The following is a 17,084-nucleotide window of genomic DNA, read 5'->3' as shown; positions in this document are numbered from 1 at the left end:
GGATAAAAGTGAAGAAGTGGGGAAACTTGTGGCACGTTCAGGAAACAGACTGGAGCTCAGGACATATCTCAGGGAACGGTGGGTGAAGGGGCTGGAAAGACAAACTGAGTCATGGGGGAGGAGAGGGGCAGGGGCCTTGTTCAAGGCTGAAGTCACTCGGTGCGGGTGGCGCTGGGGAGAGATAAGAGCAGACACAAGCTGGCTGAGCAGGTGTATTTATAGGGAGAAGAACTGAGAGGATACAGAGAGAGGAAGGGAGCCCAGAGATACGCACAGTCAATGAAACGAGAAAGGAACTGTAGTGGCAGGTGTGGCAGGCAGCCTCTAAGAGGCCAGGGGGAAGTCCTGCCTCCTGGGATGTAACCCCCTGCCCTTAAGGGCAGGCCGGACCTAGAGACAGGCTTCTAACAACGGAGTAGGGCAAAGTGATGGGATGTCACTTTTCAGATTCAGTTACAGAAAGACTTTGACTTGCATATGTCTCTCCCTCCCCCTCTGCCCCCCTTCCTCTGGGGGAAGAAAGTTACTGTGTTGCAAGTAGCTTTATGGAGAAACTGATAGCAAGAACTTGATGTCTCTGGCCAACAGCCAGCAGGGCCCGGAGTCCAGCCAACAGCCTCGTGAATGAAGTTGGAAATGACCTTCTAAGATCTGTCAGAGCCACATGACCGAGCTTAGAAGCAAATTGGACTTCAGTTGAGCTTTGACATTCCCTGTCTTACTCCTTAACCGCAGCCTGGTGAGAGACCCCAAACCAGAGACACCCCAAACCAGAGGTGAAGCAACACCTGGATTCCAACCCCACAGAAACTGTGGGATAATAAATGTTCATTTTGGGGGGCACCTGGGTGGCCCATTTGACTAAGTATCTGCCTTCGGCTCAGGTCATGATCTCAGGGTCCTGGGATCGAGTTCTGCGTCGGGCTCCCTGCTCAGTGGGGAGTCTGTTCCTCCCTCTGTGCTCTCTCGCTCTCTCAAATAAATAAATAAAATCTTTAAAAAAAAATAAATGTTCGGGGAGCCTGAGTGGCTCAGTCGGTTAAGCGGCTGCCTTCAGCTCAGGTCATGATCCCAGGGTCCTGGGATTGAGCCCCATGTCCGGCTCCCTGCTCAGCAGAGAACCTGCTTCTCCCTCTCCTTCTGCCTGCCACTCTGCCTACTTGTGCTCTCTACCTCTCTGTCAAATAAATAAATAAAATCTAAAAAATAAATAAATAAATAAGTAAGTAAATAAATAAATAAATGTTCATTTTTTTAAAAAACTACTAAGTAAATTGCAGTCGATAACATACAAGAGGATAGGGACCAGGAGGCCCAAAGGACAGTGGCTATGCTGTGTCCTAATGACGGTGCAGTCCCTGGTTCCAGCCCCTTGGGGTGCCTCGCTCTCCTTCCAGCCCCTGCGTTCCAAGAGATCCCCATATTCCTTCCGGCACGTTCCCCCTTATGCCTCAGGTGGTCAGAAGAGGTTTTCATTCCTTCACACCCAACAACCCTTGGGTCGGACAGTCAGCTCTGAGACAAGGGAGCCCTGTGACCTGGCAGTCCTGACTGTTTTCCCGAGCTGAATGTACTAACAGATGTGCAAGTCGGATAGACACACACACACAAAGAAATGACCTGGTTCTTCATTTAAGAAACTCAAGATAGGAAAATGGTGCTCCTGGCAGCTTTTCTCTTCCTGGTTCAGTATGCCATGTAGCAATTTTGAAAAGGCTGGATCTAAAAACTTATCTGAAATTACCAGTTAGTCCTTTGGAACTGAGCATTTCTTCCCAAAGCTCCTGGGTGCTGATGTTAACCTAACATCAAAGAAGAACAAAGGCTGTGTTACTGAGGGCATGGATGGGGAAAGGATTCGATGTATTTGCTCCAGATACCTACCTACCTACCCCTTGCTACCTCCCTTCTCTCCCTCTCTCCCTCTCCCCTCACCTCCCTCCCTCCCTCTCTGAAATAGGTACAAATACAGCTCAAGCTGTCTTCTTTCCGCAATCTGCCTTTCTCCTCCTGTCTCTTCCTGCCTCCAGTCCCCCACAAATAACCGCTAACCTAAGAAAATCTCAGTCATTTTTTAAAAATAATTTTTTCTTGTTACTTGTCCAAAAAAATAATATATAAAATTGTTTTGTGTCCATAATATGTACATAAATAATATCATACTATAGAGATCTTTTTGCAATTTTTGTTCTCACTCAAATCCAGTTTTGACATTTATCTAGATTCATATACAGAGAGATATTCATTCATTTTTTTCTTTTGGTCTTTTTACGTGTTCTAGAGATATATAATTTATATACAGTGAAATACACAGAACTAAAGTGTTGCAGTTCGCCGAGTTTTGGCAAATGCACACAACCCAGGTCACCACACCCCTATCACAATACAGAACTTTCCTGTCATCCCCGAAAGTTCCTCTGCCTCCTCCCGGTCACCCCTGCTCCTCACCCCAGGTGAACAGTGATCTGCTTTCTGTCACAATAGATGTGTCTTTTCTAAAACTGCCTATAAATGGAATAGTGCAGCACATATTATTTTGGGCTGGCTCCTTCCATTCAGGGTATTTTGGGAGATATATCTGTGTGGTTGTGTGTCAGTAGTTTGTCCAGTTTTATTCCTGAGCATATTTCATTGTATGATTATATTGTAATTTGCTTGATAGATATTTGGGTTACTTCTAGTTTGGGGTTATTACAAATAATGACTTATGAACACTTTTTTTTTTAAGATTTTATTTATTTGAGAGAGAGAGAGCCTGCGTGAGCAGGGGTAGGGGCAGAGGCAGAGGAAGAAGCAGGCTCCCCGCTGAGCAGGACCCCGGGATCATGACCTGAGCCGAAGGCAGATGCTTAACCGACTGAGCCACCCAGGCGCCCCACTTATGAAATTCTTGTTAAATCTTCTTGTGCTCACATTTTCATTTTTCTTCAGTAAGTAAATACTCTAGGAGTGGCATTGCTGGGACATAGGGTAAATGTTATGTTCAGTTTAATAAGAAACTGCCCATGCTTTTCCTAAAGTGACTGTACTCTTTTAAACTTTCATCAGCAAAGTATAAGAGTCCTGCTTGCTCCACATTCTTACCAAAATATAGTGATATTAGTCTTTTAGATTTTAGCCACACTAATGATAATGTAGTGGTATCTTATTGTGGCTGTAATTTCATTTCTCTGATGACTAATGGTGTTAAGCATTATTATTAAATAATGCTTATTATTAAAATTATTAAAAGAGGTATTTATTATTAAAATAATCACTATTTAGTGTGCTTATCAGCCATTTATTTATCTTCTTTGGGAAGTGCCCATTGGTCTGTCCATTTTCTTTATTGGATTGTTGGCCTTTTTATTATTAGATTGTGTGTGTATATACATATATACACAAAGATGCTCTCCCATTTTCTTCTAGAAGCTTTATAATTTAAGCTTTCACATTTAAGTCTGTGAGCCATCTGAAATTAATTTTTGTCTGTATTGTGAGGGAAGGATTGAGGTTAGTTTTATTTCCATGTAGAGGTACAGTTTTTCAGCAAAACTTCTTGAAAAGATTTTTTTTTCCCTCATTAAATTGCTTTGGCACCTTTGTTGAAACCAGTTGACTACATAAGCATGGGTTTATTTTGGACTCTCTTCTGTTTCATTGCCCTATTTTCTATTCTTTTGCCAATACCATATTCTTTTAATTACTGTAGCTTTATAATAAGTCTTGGAATCAGGCAGTGTGGGGCTTCCATATTTGTTCTTCTTTTTCAAAACTGTTTGGCTATTCTTGATCCTTTGCATTTCTATTTTTTTAGAACCAGCTTGTCAATTTCTATAAAAACTCAAGATTTTAATTGAAATCTGGAATCTGGAATCTGAAAAATCTGAAAAAACTGAATCTTCACAACATTGAGTCTTCCAGTCCATGAACATCAGGTTTCTCATCACTTATTGAATCTTCCTTAATTTGCTTAACAATGTTTCATACTATTTGGTGTCTAAGTTTTGCACATCTTTTTTACATATTTCCAAACATCTCCATCAGAAATAATAACAGTTGAGTTAATTGCCATTTCTTCACATTTTTCTCTTATCTATAATGTATTCTGGTTTCCATCATAAATTAAATTTGAGGAGAAATACATATTATGTTATACATAGCACATTATTAATAGTGTACATTTTTGAATAATGTTTTTATTTGGAAACAGTTTCAAACTTATAGAAGATTTGCAAGTACAGTATAAAGAACTTCTTGAATTATTTGAAATTATTTAAATTATTAAATAACTTGAATTATTTGGATTTAAATTACCAACCTGACATCCCATTATCTCTGAATACATTATCCTACATAACCACAATACAACCATCAAAGTCAGGAAATAAACACTGATATATTATTACTATGCCATCTTCAAGTCCCATTCAGGTTTTACCAATCATCCCAGTAATGTCCTGAATAGCAAAGGATCTCGTCAGAATCATGTACCAGATTAGTCTCTTTCAGCCTGGAATAGTTCTTCAGTTTTTCCTTGATATTCATGACCTCAGGGTCATTCTTGACGACTATGGGAGGGTTATTTTGTAGAATGTCCCTCAGTTTGGGCGTGTTTGATGTTTCCTGATTAGATTCAGGCTGTGCATCTTTGGATTGGATGGAATTGGTTGGTTTGGGTGGAGTGTCAGAGAAGCAGAAGAGTGTTCTCTCATTGCATCTTATCAGGTGACAGGCAATGTCGATCTGCCCCTTATTGTTGATGTTCACTTGGATCACTTTATTAAGTTGCTGTGTCGATCTCCTGCGCTGTGAAATTATTCTCTTTTACTTTGTAATTAGTAAGTTTGGGTGGGGCTAATTTAAAACTATAAAAATCAAAAGACCATGGCAATGATCACTCATTCCTTAATACAGGTATGCTAAGGCCTTTGTTCCTTTAGGGCTGGAAACATGTAACATCTGTAAATCTTCTACTAAAGATCCATCTTTCTAAAGAAATCATATCTCCATATTTTTTGTTTCTATGAAAAAAAAAACAAAAAACGGAAGAGTCTTCTTCTTAATGGCTTGAGGGATCTAAGAGAGTTGGACCAATGTCATTCTGGGCTCACAACGGTAGTCCTGAAGAAGGTGACAGAGGGTTCAGAAGAGTCCCCACCCCCACCCTCTCTCATAACAGCCCCTTCCGTGGCTCAGCGGTCCGTCAGTAGCAACTCTCTGTGGTACACCCCCCTGTCATGGGATAAGCCTCACCAGCTATCGGGCAGGGACTCCGAACACTTGAAGAATCTTGCTCCTAGGAATGGGCCAGGAGCAGGAGAGTATGGAAAATGTCTGGACTTCGCTAAACCCTACATTTGGTTGGGAATGAATGGGGAATGTGTGGCACATTCTGGCCAGACTGTCTCTTGATGTCCTGTGATTTCTGTCTCAGTCACAGAAGGACCCCGAAATAGTCTTACTCAAAGAGAGGACAGGGTTCCTGGGCTTACAGCACTTTCCCCTACAGCACTGCTTTCAAGGAGCTGACCCAGCAGAGAGGCAATGTTCACAGAGATGTCTCCATGCACATCCCTCAGCAAGCGGGAGTACTTACTTGGAGTACCAAACTGAATTCAGAGCTCTGGGGAATAACATTTTTGTGAAATCACCAAAAAATATTATCCCAAAGGGGATACAAGGCATAGACAGATGAAAAGATAATCATATGGGGCAAAAATCTTAGGGCCACCACAGACAGCAATCAGTCCAGCCTTGAAATCCCTAAAGGAGTCTCATCACAATAACTCCAAAGGCTATGTATTATCCTTCCTGTTTGCATAAAGGATATGGAGTCTCAGGGAGGTTGAGAAAATCATTCACAAAGCAGTAAGTCCAGGTGTTTATAATTTATTTACAGACAGAATGTAGACGTATGAAAAGTTTCATAACTCCAGAATACTAGAGCACCAATGCTGGAAGGCCCTTAGGGATGGTTCACTCATTCTACAGATGGGTAAGCTATAGCAAGAGAGGTTATGTGATTGATCTCAAATCTCCGAGTTGACTAAGAGAAGAGTCAAGAACTCTATCAGGTCTTCAGACCTTCAGTCCAAAGCTCTTCCCACTTCTCCTAGTACATGCTGTCCTTACAGTGACATTGCTTTCTCCCTTTTTAAATCATTAGGCTTTGGAAATTCACATGTAAAGTGCTGGTGCCACCGAGGACAATGAAAGAGAAATCGGGTGTCTCAAGACCACTGCCACTCTACTCTGCAGGTGGCGCCTGAGCATGTTTCCAGATGGGCTGAACTGACTATGAGACACTGTAAAGTTTGCTTTAAAATGTGCACACATTACAGATCATCCAGATGATCTGCTTATGATAAAGCACTCCCTCTTGTCAGGGATCAGGAATCAAAGCAGATGGGGGCTTACAGAGTCATTTGTTCCAGGTGCAAATGAAATAAAGCACTCTATAACAACAAATGTGCAGCACATAAAATATCAAAACATATTTGTTGAATAAGCAAATGATTGCAAAGAGCAGTGGTGGGAGAACTGGGCCTCCAGAGAGCACGTAGTTACGGACGCATGCCCAAACTCAAAAGAACCCTACATCATATTCTCGAAGCAAGCCGCATTTATATTTCAACAAAAAATATGTCAGTATCGAATTGTATTTGTTCATATTTTCTTGCGTTTTTAGTTTTATTTTAATTCATGTTTGGGTTATGTTTGAATAAACACTATAAGCATAAAGAGCTTATGCCCCATTTTATGTTTGCCTATATTTAAAGGCACAAAAAAATTATCATGAGGGGGTCGAGATAAGTTTGTTGGGGTTTTTTTCCCCCTTTTAGATGGAAGGGTACAATATTCAAGTTCGAGAACACTGTCACGTACTGCTAGCAAATAATATCACTTTTATACATTTCTTTCCACTCCTTCTCAACCCCAACCCCCAACCAAGGGCTAGAAGGAAGCGCCCCTTGAGGCTTACCTGCAGGGCAATTTCCTTCTTCTTGCTGCCCATGGCTCTGCAAAGAAGACAAAAGCCCTGTTACTTCGGGCTCGGGCTGTTCCCAACAGCAGCCTGGAGACAAACCGCTGCGAAGACTAGCAAACCCAGAGCCTCCTTCAGACAAAGCCCCCGTCCCTTCAAGGTAAATATAAGTGGCAGCAAAATAAATGCCCCATGCAAAATGAACACCCCAGGTGGGGCGTGGCGGGGAGCGGAGCCTGCCGCCCGCAGGGTAGTGGCTCGCCAGGCGGTTTTCGGCAAAGCCCCTTCCCAGCATGGAGTGGGGGAGCCCGGTGATGCAGCCCTTCAGGCATCGGAGCGCCTGCCGAGGAATTCGGACAGGAAAAGGCCACAGAACCCTGTTATCCCTACTGTTGCAATATATTACTAGGAAACTGAGACACCGCGAACGATCCCTCGACAGCTACACGGTCCTCAAATTGCCGCGAGTTTCCAACCTAGTCTGCAGAGACCCAGCCACGGTCGTCAGGGAAACACAACGCGGGTCTCGTCGTCCAGGTAATAAACAAGTGTACACGTAAGCCACGCCCACCGCGGGCCCGCAGAACGGCGGGAGGGAGTCCCGCCCCCTTGCAAGCCCAATTGTGCTGTAGGGACGCTCTCGCTGGCTGATGCGTTTCGGTGTCTGGGGCATTTGGACTCACCAAGCAGAGACCCTGTGCACTCAGGTACTGTACAGTTGCGTCCCCGAAGCCCTGCATACCTCCAGCCCAACCAGAGCTGGTGTGCAGCTTTTCTATTGTTACTGCATGCCAGCCAGGGGTGGCTCCAGGTTTTGAGGGATCTGAAGGGATTCCCTTTAACAAAGAATACACAATTATAAATTCAAAATTATGTATGAAAGTCAAGTGGGGCAAATAGAAAACAGTTACCAACAGAGCGTGAATAGTCTATACCAATTAAAAGAGTGTCAATGGATTAAAAAAAAAAAAAAAAAACAAGGCCCAACTGTGTGTTGTCTATAAGAAATTCACTTTATTTATTTTTTTAAGTTTTATGTATTTAAGTAATCTCTACCCCCCAACGTGGGGCTCGAATTCATGACCCCAAAATTAAGAATTGCATGCCCTTCAGACTGAGCCAGCCAGCTGCCCCAAGAAATTCACTTCGAATATAAAGACACAGATAAGTTAAAAAAATAAAGGGGTGGTGGGCGCCTGGGTGGCTCAGTCATCAAGTGTCTGCCTTCAGCTCCCTCTCCCTCTGCAGCTCCCCTTGCTTTTTTTTTTTCTTTTAAGATAATCACTTTTATACATTTCTTTCCACTCCTCAACCCCAACCCCCAACCAAGTGCTAGAAGCAAGCGCCCCCTTGAGGCTTACCTGCAGGGCAATTTCCTTCTTTTATTCATTTGAGAGAGAGAGAGAGCAAGCAAGAGCGTGAGCAGAGGGGAGGGGCAGAGGCAGAAACAGAACGGAGCCCAGAAACAGACCCATACTCATGTAGTCAACTGATCTTTGACAAAGGGGCAAAGGAAAGTCAATGGAGAAAAAGTGGTACTGGAATAATTGGATCTGGACACAGACCTTACACCTTTTACTCTTGTAAAAGAGTAAAACTCTTTTACAAGATCCATTAGCTCAAAATGGATCATAGACATAAATAAATTAGGGATTACAAATTAGAGCAATAATGAGATACTTCTACACACCTTTTAGAATGGCTAAAACCCCCAAAATTGACAATATTGGTTCACAAAAGTTGGTGAAGAGCACCAGAGCAGTAGACACTCTCATTTATTGCTGGTGGGAATACAAAATGGAATACAGCCACTTTAGAAGGCAGTTGGGCAGTTTTTTACAAAGCTAAATGTAGTCTTACTGTATGATCCAGCAATGATGCTCCTGCATGTTTATCCAATTGATTGGAAAACTTAGGTATACACAAAAACCTGTATGTAATGTTTATAGCGGATTTATTCACAATCACCCTAAATTGGAAATAACCTAAGATGTCCTGAATAGGTGAGTGAATAAGCAAACTGAGGCACATCCATACAGAGTGTCTCTAAGACACAGCATTGCTAATTGGGTCTACTAAATGCAAGTGATGTTTGTTGCCACTGAGTGGTGGTTACTCATGCTCTTGAATGGTTTGAAATCTCCCTTAGAACTTCATTTCCAAAATAAAATTCAAGTCAGGACTCTGAAAAATACTGCCAGGACACTGAAAAGTACTTTTTGTTCTTTTTGAAAGGGTTTGATTTCTCACCACTGGTTGGTGTCCACCATAAAATGTAGTCACATCTTTGCCAAATTAAACCACAGAACAAATTTAGGGTGACCACACATCTTTATACCTGTTGCCCTGTGCAATTATCAATAGCAACCCTTTTTACTTTCATAAGTGCACAGTTTGGACAATATAGAGCCTCCTCAATTTTCCCCAAATAGATCACCCCAGCTTTTTACACCTTGATTTAATGAAAGTTCAATATTTTACATATTTTATGATATCCATCAGTAATTGGATTGCTTTGCCCAAAAGTCCTGCCCTAAGGAAAGTGTTGTTTGTTTGTTTTGCTTTTGTTTAATGCAAAAACTTCTAACTTTAGAGGTTACTGCTGTGTTTTGATGTCTGAAAGATTGAAAAAACAAACAAAAATTATTCTTTCTCCTGCAAGTTATGTTTATTACCACAAGATGATGGTTTACTCAGGGAAACCCTTCTGTGATCCAAATTGGATGCCAGGAGCATTTTCTTTATTTAAACACTTAGAATTGTGTCATGACTGTGTGCAACAACAATGAACTTACTCACTTTAAGAGCAAATCACAAAACCAAATAGTTTCCAGTTTTCATGTTAGCTGATAAGAATGTATACATATTGACACCTCTCTGCTTCCAGATATTATGGTTTCTTTTTTCCATAAATACCAGCGTGTCCCTACTATGAATGGCTCTGAGGAAGGCAGCAAGGAGTAGTAGAACCGGGAACATTAGAATCTCACAGACATGGGTTGGGTCCTTGGACCCACCACCTACAAGCTGTGTGAGCTTGGGAACCTTACTTCAACTTCCTCAGACTCAGTTTCCTAGTCTTTAAAATGGGGAGTATAATACCTACATTTCAGGAATGTGGTAGAGAGAGAGAACGTCTTCCAAATTTTGTTGATAGTCACGCCATTATTGCTTGAGGTGTCATCCTGTTTTCACAGCATAGGCCCGTCGCTGAGAGGCAGCTTCCCCAGCAAAGTTCACAGTGGCTACCCCCAGCCCTGGCAGCCAGATGGAGCCATTCCATTAATTTTCCTCCATCAGGGCGGCAGTGACGGGTGCCACCTCTGAACCCCCCACATTCTGCCCCCATCTGCCAGCTCCATGTGACCAGGATGGCTTTAATGACCAGAGATGTTTTTAATTTGATGAAATTTAATTTGTCAGTTTTTATTCTATGTTTATTGGAGTTTTTTGCCCTGTTTAAGAAATCTTTTCCTAAGGATTTCCAACCCCCAGGTCATGAAGATATTCCCTTTATTTTCTCCTAGGAATTATAAAAAAGTTATAATGACAGGACTTATTAAAAATTTACATTTAGGCCTATGATCCATCTCAAGTTCATTTTTTAACTGAAATTTTTATTGAGATAATTGTAGGTTCATGTAGTGGTAAGAATAACATGGAATCCTTTGTACATTTGGCCCTGTTTCCCCAATGGTAACATTTTGCAAAACTATAGCCTAGTATCACATCCAGGATATTGACAATGATACCATCCACCTGTCTTAGTCAGATTTTCTGAGTTTTAGTTGTACTCCTGTGTGTGTGTGTGTGTGTGTGTGTGTGTGTCTATAATTTTATCATCTGTGTAGGTTCATGTATCCACCACCATAGTTAGGATCCTGAACACAGGGATCCTTTGTGTTGCCCTTTGGCCACACCCACCTCTCTCCTTTATCTCTCCCCCGAACTTCTGACAACCTCTATTCTGTCCTCCATTTCTAAAATGTTGTCACTTAAAAAATGATATATAGATCATAGCATATAGCATGTAAACTTTTGGGATTGGCTTTTCTTCACTCAGCATAATTCCCTGGAGAATCATCTAAGTTGTTGCATGTATCAACATTTTGTTCCTTGTTTTTGCTGCATGTTTCATGAATGGGTGTTCCACAGTTTACTTCTAATTACCTTTTCTATGAGATGGGAGGTAGGAGTCAAATTTCTTTTTCTTCCCCCCCCCCATGGATTTCTGTTATGCAAATACCATTTGTTGAAAAGACTTTGCTTTACTCCATCGTGTTGTTTTGGCATGTTTGTCAAATATCAATTGGCTATAAGTGTGAGTTTCTTTCTGGACTCCCTAGTCTATCCCACCGATTTATTTATGTATCCTTATCCTGGTACTTCACTGTCTTGACTACTGTTGTATAGTGTTGTGGACTGAATGTTTGTGTCCCCTCAAAATTCATATGTTGTAACCCTAATCCTAATGAGATGGTATTTGGAGGTGAGGCCTTTGGGAGGTAGTTAGGTCATGAAGGCAAAGCTCTCGTGAATGGAATTAGTGCCCTTTTAAGAATAAGCCAGAGAGCTAGCTACCTCTCTTTCTGCCCTGCCATGTGCCATCCTAAAATTTGTATGGAACCACAAAAAACTCAGAATAGCCAAAGCAATCTTGAAAAAGAACAGAGCTGGGGCGCCTGGATGGCTCAGTTGTTGGGTGTCTGCCTTCGGCTCGGGTCATGATCCCAGGGTGTCTGCCTTTGGCTCAGGTCATGATCCCAGAGTCCTGGGATCGAGCCCTGCATTGGGCTCCCTGCTCAGCGGGAGGCCTGCTTCTCCCCTCCCACTCCCCCTGCTTGTGTTCCCTCTCTCGATGTGTCTCTCTCTGTCAAATAAATAAAATCTTAAAAAAAAAAAAGAAAAAGAACAGAGCTGAAAGCATCATGCTTCCTGATTTCACATTATATTACAAATCTATAGTAATTAAAACAGTTTGGTATTGCCATAAATACAGACACACAGATCAATAGAACAAAATAGAGAGCTCAGAAATAAACTTATGCATATATGGTAAATTAATTTATGACAGAAGAGCCAAGAATATAGAGTGGGAAAAAGAATAGTCCCTTCAACAAATGGTGTTGGAAAAACTGGACAGCCACATGCAAAAGAGTGAAACTGGACCACTCTCTTAGACTATACACAAAAATTAACTCAAAATGGATTAAAGAATGTAAGACTGAAATCATAAACCCTCTAGAAGAAAACATAGGCAGTAAGCAACTTGACATAGGTCCTGGCAATTATTTTTTTAATTTGACAACAAAAGAAAAGAAAGCAACAAAAGCAAAAATTAATAAGTGGGATGACATCATGATAAAAAGCTTCTGCATGGCAAAGGAAACCATCCAAATGGAGGAAATGAAAAAGCAGCCTACTGAATGGGAGACAATATTTACAAATCATGTATCTGATAAGGGGCTAATATCCAAAATATATAAAGAACTCATACAACTCAATAGCAAAAAGCAATCCGATTACAAAATGGACAGGGGATCTAAATAGATATTTTCCTGAGAAGACACACAGGTGGCTAACAGGTACATGAAAAGATGCTCAACATCATTAATCATCAGGGAAATGCAAGTCAAAACCACAATGAGATATCACCTCATACATGTTAGAAATAGCTATTATCAAAAAGACAAGCAATAACAAGTGTTGGTGAGGATGTGGAGAAAAGGGGACCCTTGTGCATTGTTGGTGGGAATGAAATTGGTGCAGCCGCCATGGGAAACAGTATGGAGTTTCCTTAAAAAATTAAAAATAAAACTGCTATATGAACCAGCAGCTCTGCTTCTGGGTGTTTTCTAAAAAAAACCAAAAACACAAACCTGAAAAAATATCTGTAGTTTCATGTTCATTGTAGCATTATTTACAATAGCCAAGATTATGGAAACGAACTTAAACATCCACTGACGGATGAATGGGTAAAGACTGTGGTGTATATATACAATGGGATGTTATTCAATCGTTAAAAAGAATGAAATCTTGCCATTTGTGACATTGATGGGCCTCAAGGGCATTACACTAAATGAAATAAGTCAAAGACAAATACTGTATGATCCCTTTTATATGTCGAATTGAAAACAAAACAAAACAACCAAACAAACAAAAAACAAGCTCGTAGATACAAAGAACAGATTGTTGGTCCAGAGACCAGGAATGTAGGATTGGAGAAAGAGGTGAAGAAGTTCAAAGATAAGAAGAAAAAGAAGAAGGCCAGAGATCTAGCTAACTCTCTTTCTGCCCTGCGAGGACACAATGAAAAGTCAGCAGTCTGCAACCAGGAAGAGCACCTTCACCTTCACCTTCACCTGTGCTTGCTGGCATCACGATCTCTGACTTCCAGCCTCAAGGACTGTGAGAAATAAATTTCTGTTGTTGATAAGTTTAGAGTATTTTGTTATAGCAGCCTGAGCTAAGACATAGTAAGTCTTAAAATCAGGTCATCTGAGTCCTCCTCTAACTTTGTTTTTCTGTTTGAAAATTGTTTTGGCTATTTTCATACAAATCTTAGAATGTCTGTTAGTATCTCTTAAACAATCCTGTTGGAAATTTGATTGGGATTGCATTAAACTAGAGATTAACATGAGGAGAATAGACATCTTAATAATATTGAGTCTTCCAGTTGTGAATATGGCATTTTTCTACTTATTTACTCTTTTAAAAAAAAAAGATTTTATTTATTTGTTTATTTATTTGAGAGAAAGCGTGTGCATGTGTGCAAGCTCGGTGGGGGAGAGGTAGAGGAGGAGGGAGAGGAAGAGGGAAAGAATCCCAAGCAGACTCTGTGCTGTGTGGAGCCCCATGCAGGCTCCATCTCAGGACCCTGAGATCATGACCTGAGCCAAAACCAAGGGTCAGACGCTCAATCAACTGAGCTACCCAGGCGCCCCTCCATTTATTTACTCTTTCATTTCAGCAAAGTTTATAGTTTTTGGAAGTCATTTGTATTTCATGTTTGTTAATGCTATTATTAATGAAATTGCTTTTATGTTTTTACTTCATTTCCAATTATGTCCTTCCAGTTCATAGAAATACACTGGATTTTGTGGGGTGCCTGGCTGGCTTAGTTGGCAGAGCATGTGACTTTTGATCTCCGGGTTGTAAGTTCCAGCCCCATGTTGGATGTAGAGATTACTTAAAAATAACATCTTTAAAAAAAAAAAAGAAAGATGGGGTGCCTGGGTGGCTCAGTCATTAAGCGTCTGCCTTCAGCTCAGGTCATGATCCCCGGGTCCTGGGATCGAGCCCCGCATTGGGCTCCCTGCTCAGTGGGGAGTCTGCTTCTCCTTCTCCCACTCCCCCTGCTTGTGTTCCCTCTCTTGCTGTCTCTCTGTCAAATAAATAAATAAAATCTTGAAAGGAAGGAAGGAAGGGAGAGAGAGAGAGAGAGAGAAAGAAAGAAAGAAAAAGAAAAAAGGAGAAAGAAAGAAATACACTGGGTTTTGTATACTGACTTTGTATTCTTGCTAACTTTGCCCATTAGTTCTAGTAGTTTTTTGTTGATTGTGAGGCTGACTTTGAAAACAAGCTAGTGAGCCACAAAATGGAAGCAACCTGTCTCTGAGTCCACCAACCTGCATCGGAGTCTAGCTTTTTTTTTTCACAGTGTAGCAGTCACTAGGGGTCCCATCAAACTGCTGATCTGTATTCTGAGTCCCTGTAGGGCAGGGGACTTCAGCTCCTTTCTAGTGACTCTTACCACAGAGCCTTGGGTATCCCTCATGAGCAGGACTAGTGAGCCCTGTGCTGCTCACCACTCAGGCTTATCCAGAGGTTAAAGGAGATAGCAAGGAGACATCTGCACCATGCACAGTAGTCTGATCCCAGGTTCCTGTCAGCAGCATTCCTCCAAGGCTGCCTCACGTTTCTGCACATTTTGCAAGCAGAGGCACTGACTGTTTATTCTCAACTTGCTTTTCAGGAATGTTTACACAGTGGACAGACTTGAAAGATAGAGATAGCATCTCCTTCTAAAACAAAGAGCAGGGGTGCCTGGGTGGCTCAGTTGGTGAAGCGTCTGCCTTCGGCTCAGGTCATGATCCCAGGGTCCCGGGATCGAGCCCGGCATTGGGCTCCCAGCTCGGTGGCAGTCTGCTTCTCGGCTCTCTCTCTGCCCCTCCGCATGCTCGTTCTCTCTCTCTCTCAAATGAATAAAATCTTTAAGAATAAATAAATAAAAATGAAACAAAGGGCAGGTTTGCTTACAGCCTTGGAAGATGGAGGTCATGTCTCCCTCTACAGCAAGCATACTCACTCTCCAGTGTGAAAGCTTTGTTTCCCAAAGCTCAGAGTTCTTCTGTAACACAACCCACTGCATGTGCAGGTGTACCTGGCCCTCTTTGCATCGTCCTCTGGGAATCAAGGTTGAGGAATCCTGTGCAAAAATGCAAATACCCTGATGACTACTGTGCATAATAACCTATCCTTCACCTCTGACCCAGGAGTTTCACGTTTTCTGCTAGTGTCTATAAAACTATGGAAAGATCACTTGTTAGCTTGCAAGTAGGATAAAATCTCAGACCTTCGTAGCTCCTGATACCTCCCAAGAGGTAATGAGCGTTGCCCCTTGATTGTTTAGGCTCTCCTGGGAGATTAGAGAGCAGGACTTCTTTCCCATTTAACTTCTCATTAGAACAGAACTCCTTGCCCATCTTTTTGGGCAGACAAAAGAAGCTTTTGAGGCAGACCTGGATCTGTGTGAGTCACACAGATCTCATTACTCAAGACTCTGCTTCTCCAGGTGCCCCCTGGGGCTTCCTGAATGACTGCCACAGGCATTAGAGGCCATGCTCAATGGCCTTCTGGGTTCTCCAAACTTTGCTAAGATGTATACATATTTTGAAATACTACATACAATATCCACATTTGTTTTAGTGTGAAAATAATGTTTTAAAATTCTAACCATCAAAGATTTAAAATTTTTCGGTCTTATTTGTTAGCAGGGGTAATTTCATTGGATTCCAGAGAATGGGGCTAAATGGAAATGAATAAATCCTGCATTTCAGGTTCAAATTCCAGGCAGTTTTTGCTTTTCTAACTTGGTATTACAATATTTCAAATACTATGACTCACGAACACATGTGGCTATAAAGGACGATCATTTCTCCATTGTTTGGCCAGCTGGGGTTGGGTGATTAACGAGGAGAGATGCTCAGGATGCTGGGCTCAGGCTCTTAGTTGCAGAATGTCTCCTGTTGAGAGGCCAGGCCCCGGCACATCGTTTGTGTGGCAGGGAATAATGGCTCTCACCCCAGTTCTGCTTCTTCTTAGCTCCACGAAATGTTCATCAAAGGATTTTCTCAATGAAGAAAGATATCTGATGTTTTAAAAATTATGTTTGAGGGGCACCTGGGTGGCTCAGTTGGCTGAGCATCCTACTGTTGGTTTCAGCTCAGGGTCGTGAGATCTAGCCCCGTGCCAGGCTCCCCACTCAGTGAGGAGTCAGATTTAGATTCCCTCTCTCCCTCTCCCTCTGCCCCTCCCCCCACTCACATCTGTGCTGTCTCTGTCTCTCTCAAATATATAAATCTTTATAAAAATTATGTTTTACCTGGTTTTCAGCAGTTAACTATGATGTGCCTGCAATCAGTTTTCTCTGTGCTTACCCTCTTTGGGATTCATCAAACTCCTTGAATCTATGAATTTGATGTCTTTCACCCACTGGAAAATGTTTTGCTGTTGCCTCTCTGACTATTGCTTCTGTCCCATTCTCTCTCTCCTCTCCTTCTGGGACTCCAGTGATATGAATGTTAGACACTAGTATATGGCCTGCTTATCTTTTATACTATTATCTCTTTTTTTCTCCTTCTTTTTTCCTGTGCTTTCATTCCAGTGTATTTTTTAATTTGTCTCCAAGTTCAGTAATCCTGTGCTCAGCTGTGTTCAATCTGCTACTAACTCATCCAATGAGTTCTTGATTTCCATTAGTAGACTTTATAAGTTCTAGAGTGTGCATTTTATTTCTATTTTTATTTTTTGTAGAGTCTACGTATCTAGTGACATTTCCTTTCATCTATTTTACCTACCTCTTCTTCTGTTTTATTCAACATATTAATCTAAGTGA

The 17,084-nt window shown here is 41.6% G+C and overlaps 2 protein-coding genes across 6 annotated transcripts in view; one reads left to right on the top strand and one right to left on the bottom strand.

The window, feature by feature from the left end:
• The window catches only part of ARMC8 (armadillo repeat containing 8), a 129,252-nt gene extending 122,529 nt beyond the window's left edge, over positions 1–6,723 (top strand). Inside the window, exon 25 of the transcript XR_012380435.1 lies at positions 6,149–6,723. The gene's annotated coding sequence lies outside the window, so the exon portion shown is untranslated. The remainder of the gene's footprint in view (positions 1–6,148) is intronic.
• The window catches only part of NME9 (NME/NM23 family member 9), a 39,623-nt gene that overhangs the window by 14,317 nt on the left and 8,222 nt on the right, over positions 1–17,084 (bottom strand). For 3 of the 5 annotated variants that reach the window (XM_025881743.2, XM_073899487.1, XM_073899490.1), the window contains exons 1-3: positions 7,374–7,474; positions 6,965–7,001; positions 1,745–1,802 (exon numbers count right to left, since the gene is read on the bottom strand). In XM_025881743.2, the coding sequence (XP_025737528.1) occupies positions 1,745–1,802; positions 6,965–6,997 (91 nt within the window). In that variant the 5' untranslated portion in view covers positions 6,998–7,001; positions 7,374–7,474. Of the gene's footprint in view, positions 1–1,744; positions 1,803–6,964; positions 7,002–7,373; positions 7,480–7,650; positions 7,804–17,084 lie in introns of those variants that run through there. The other 2 variants (XM_073899475.1, XM_073899482.1) reach the window with 2 other exon arrangements.

Source organism: Callorhinus ursinus, unplaced genomic scaffold (assembly GCF_003265705.2).
Source record: "Callorhinus ursinus isolate GAN/ISIS: 27379988/994484 unplaced genomic scaffold, GSC_fseal_2.0 scaffold1, whole genome shotgun sequence".
Classification (NCBI taxonomy): Eukaryota; Metazoa; Chordata; class Mammalia; order Carnivora; family Otariidae; genus Callorhinus; species Callorhinus ursinus.
Note: the sequence above shows the minus strand (reverse complement) of the source record. Positions and strands in the feature narration are given on the sequence as shown.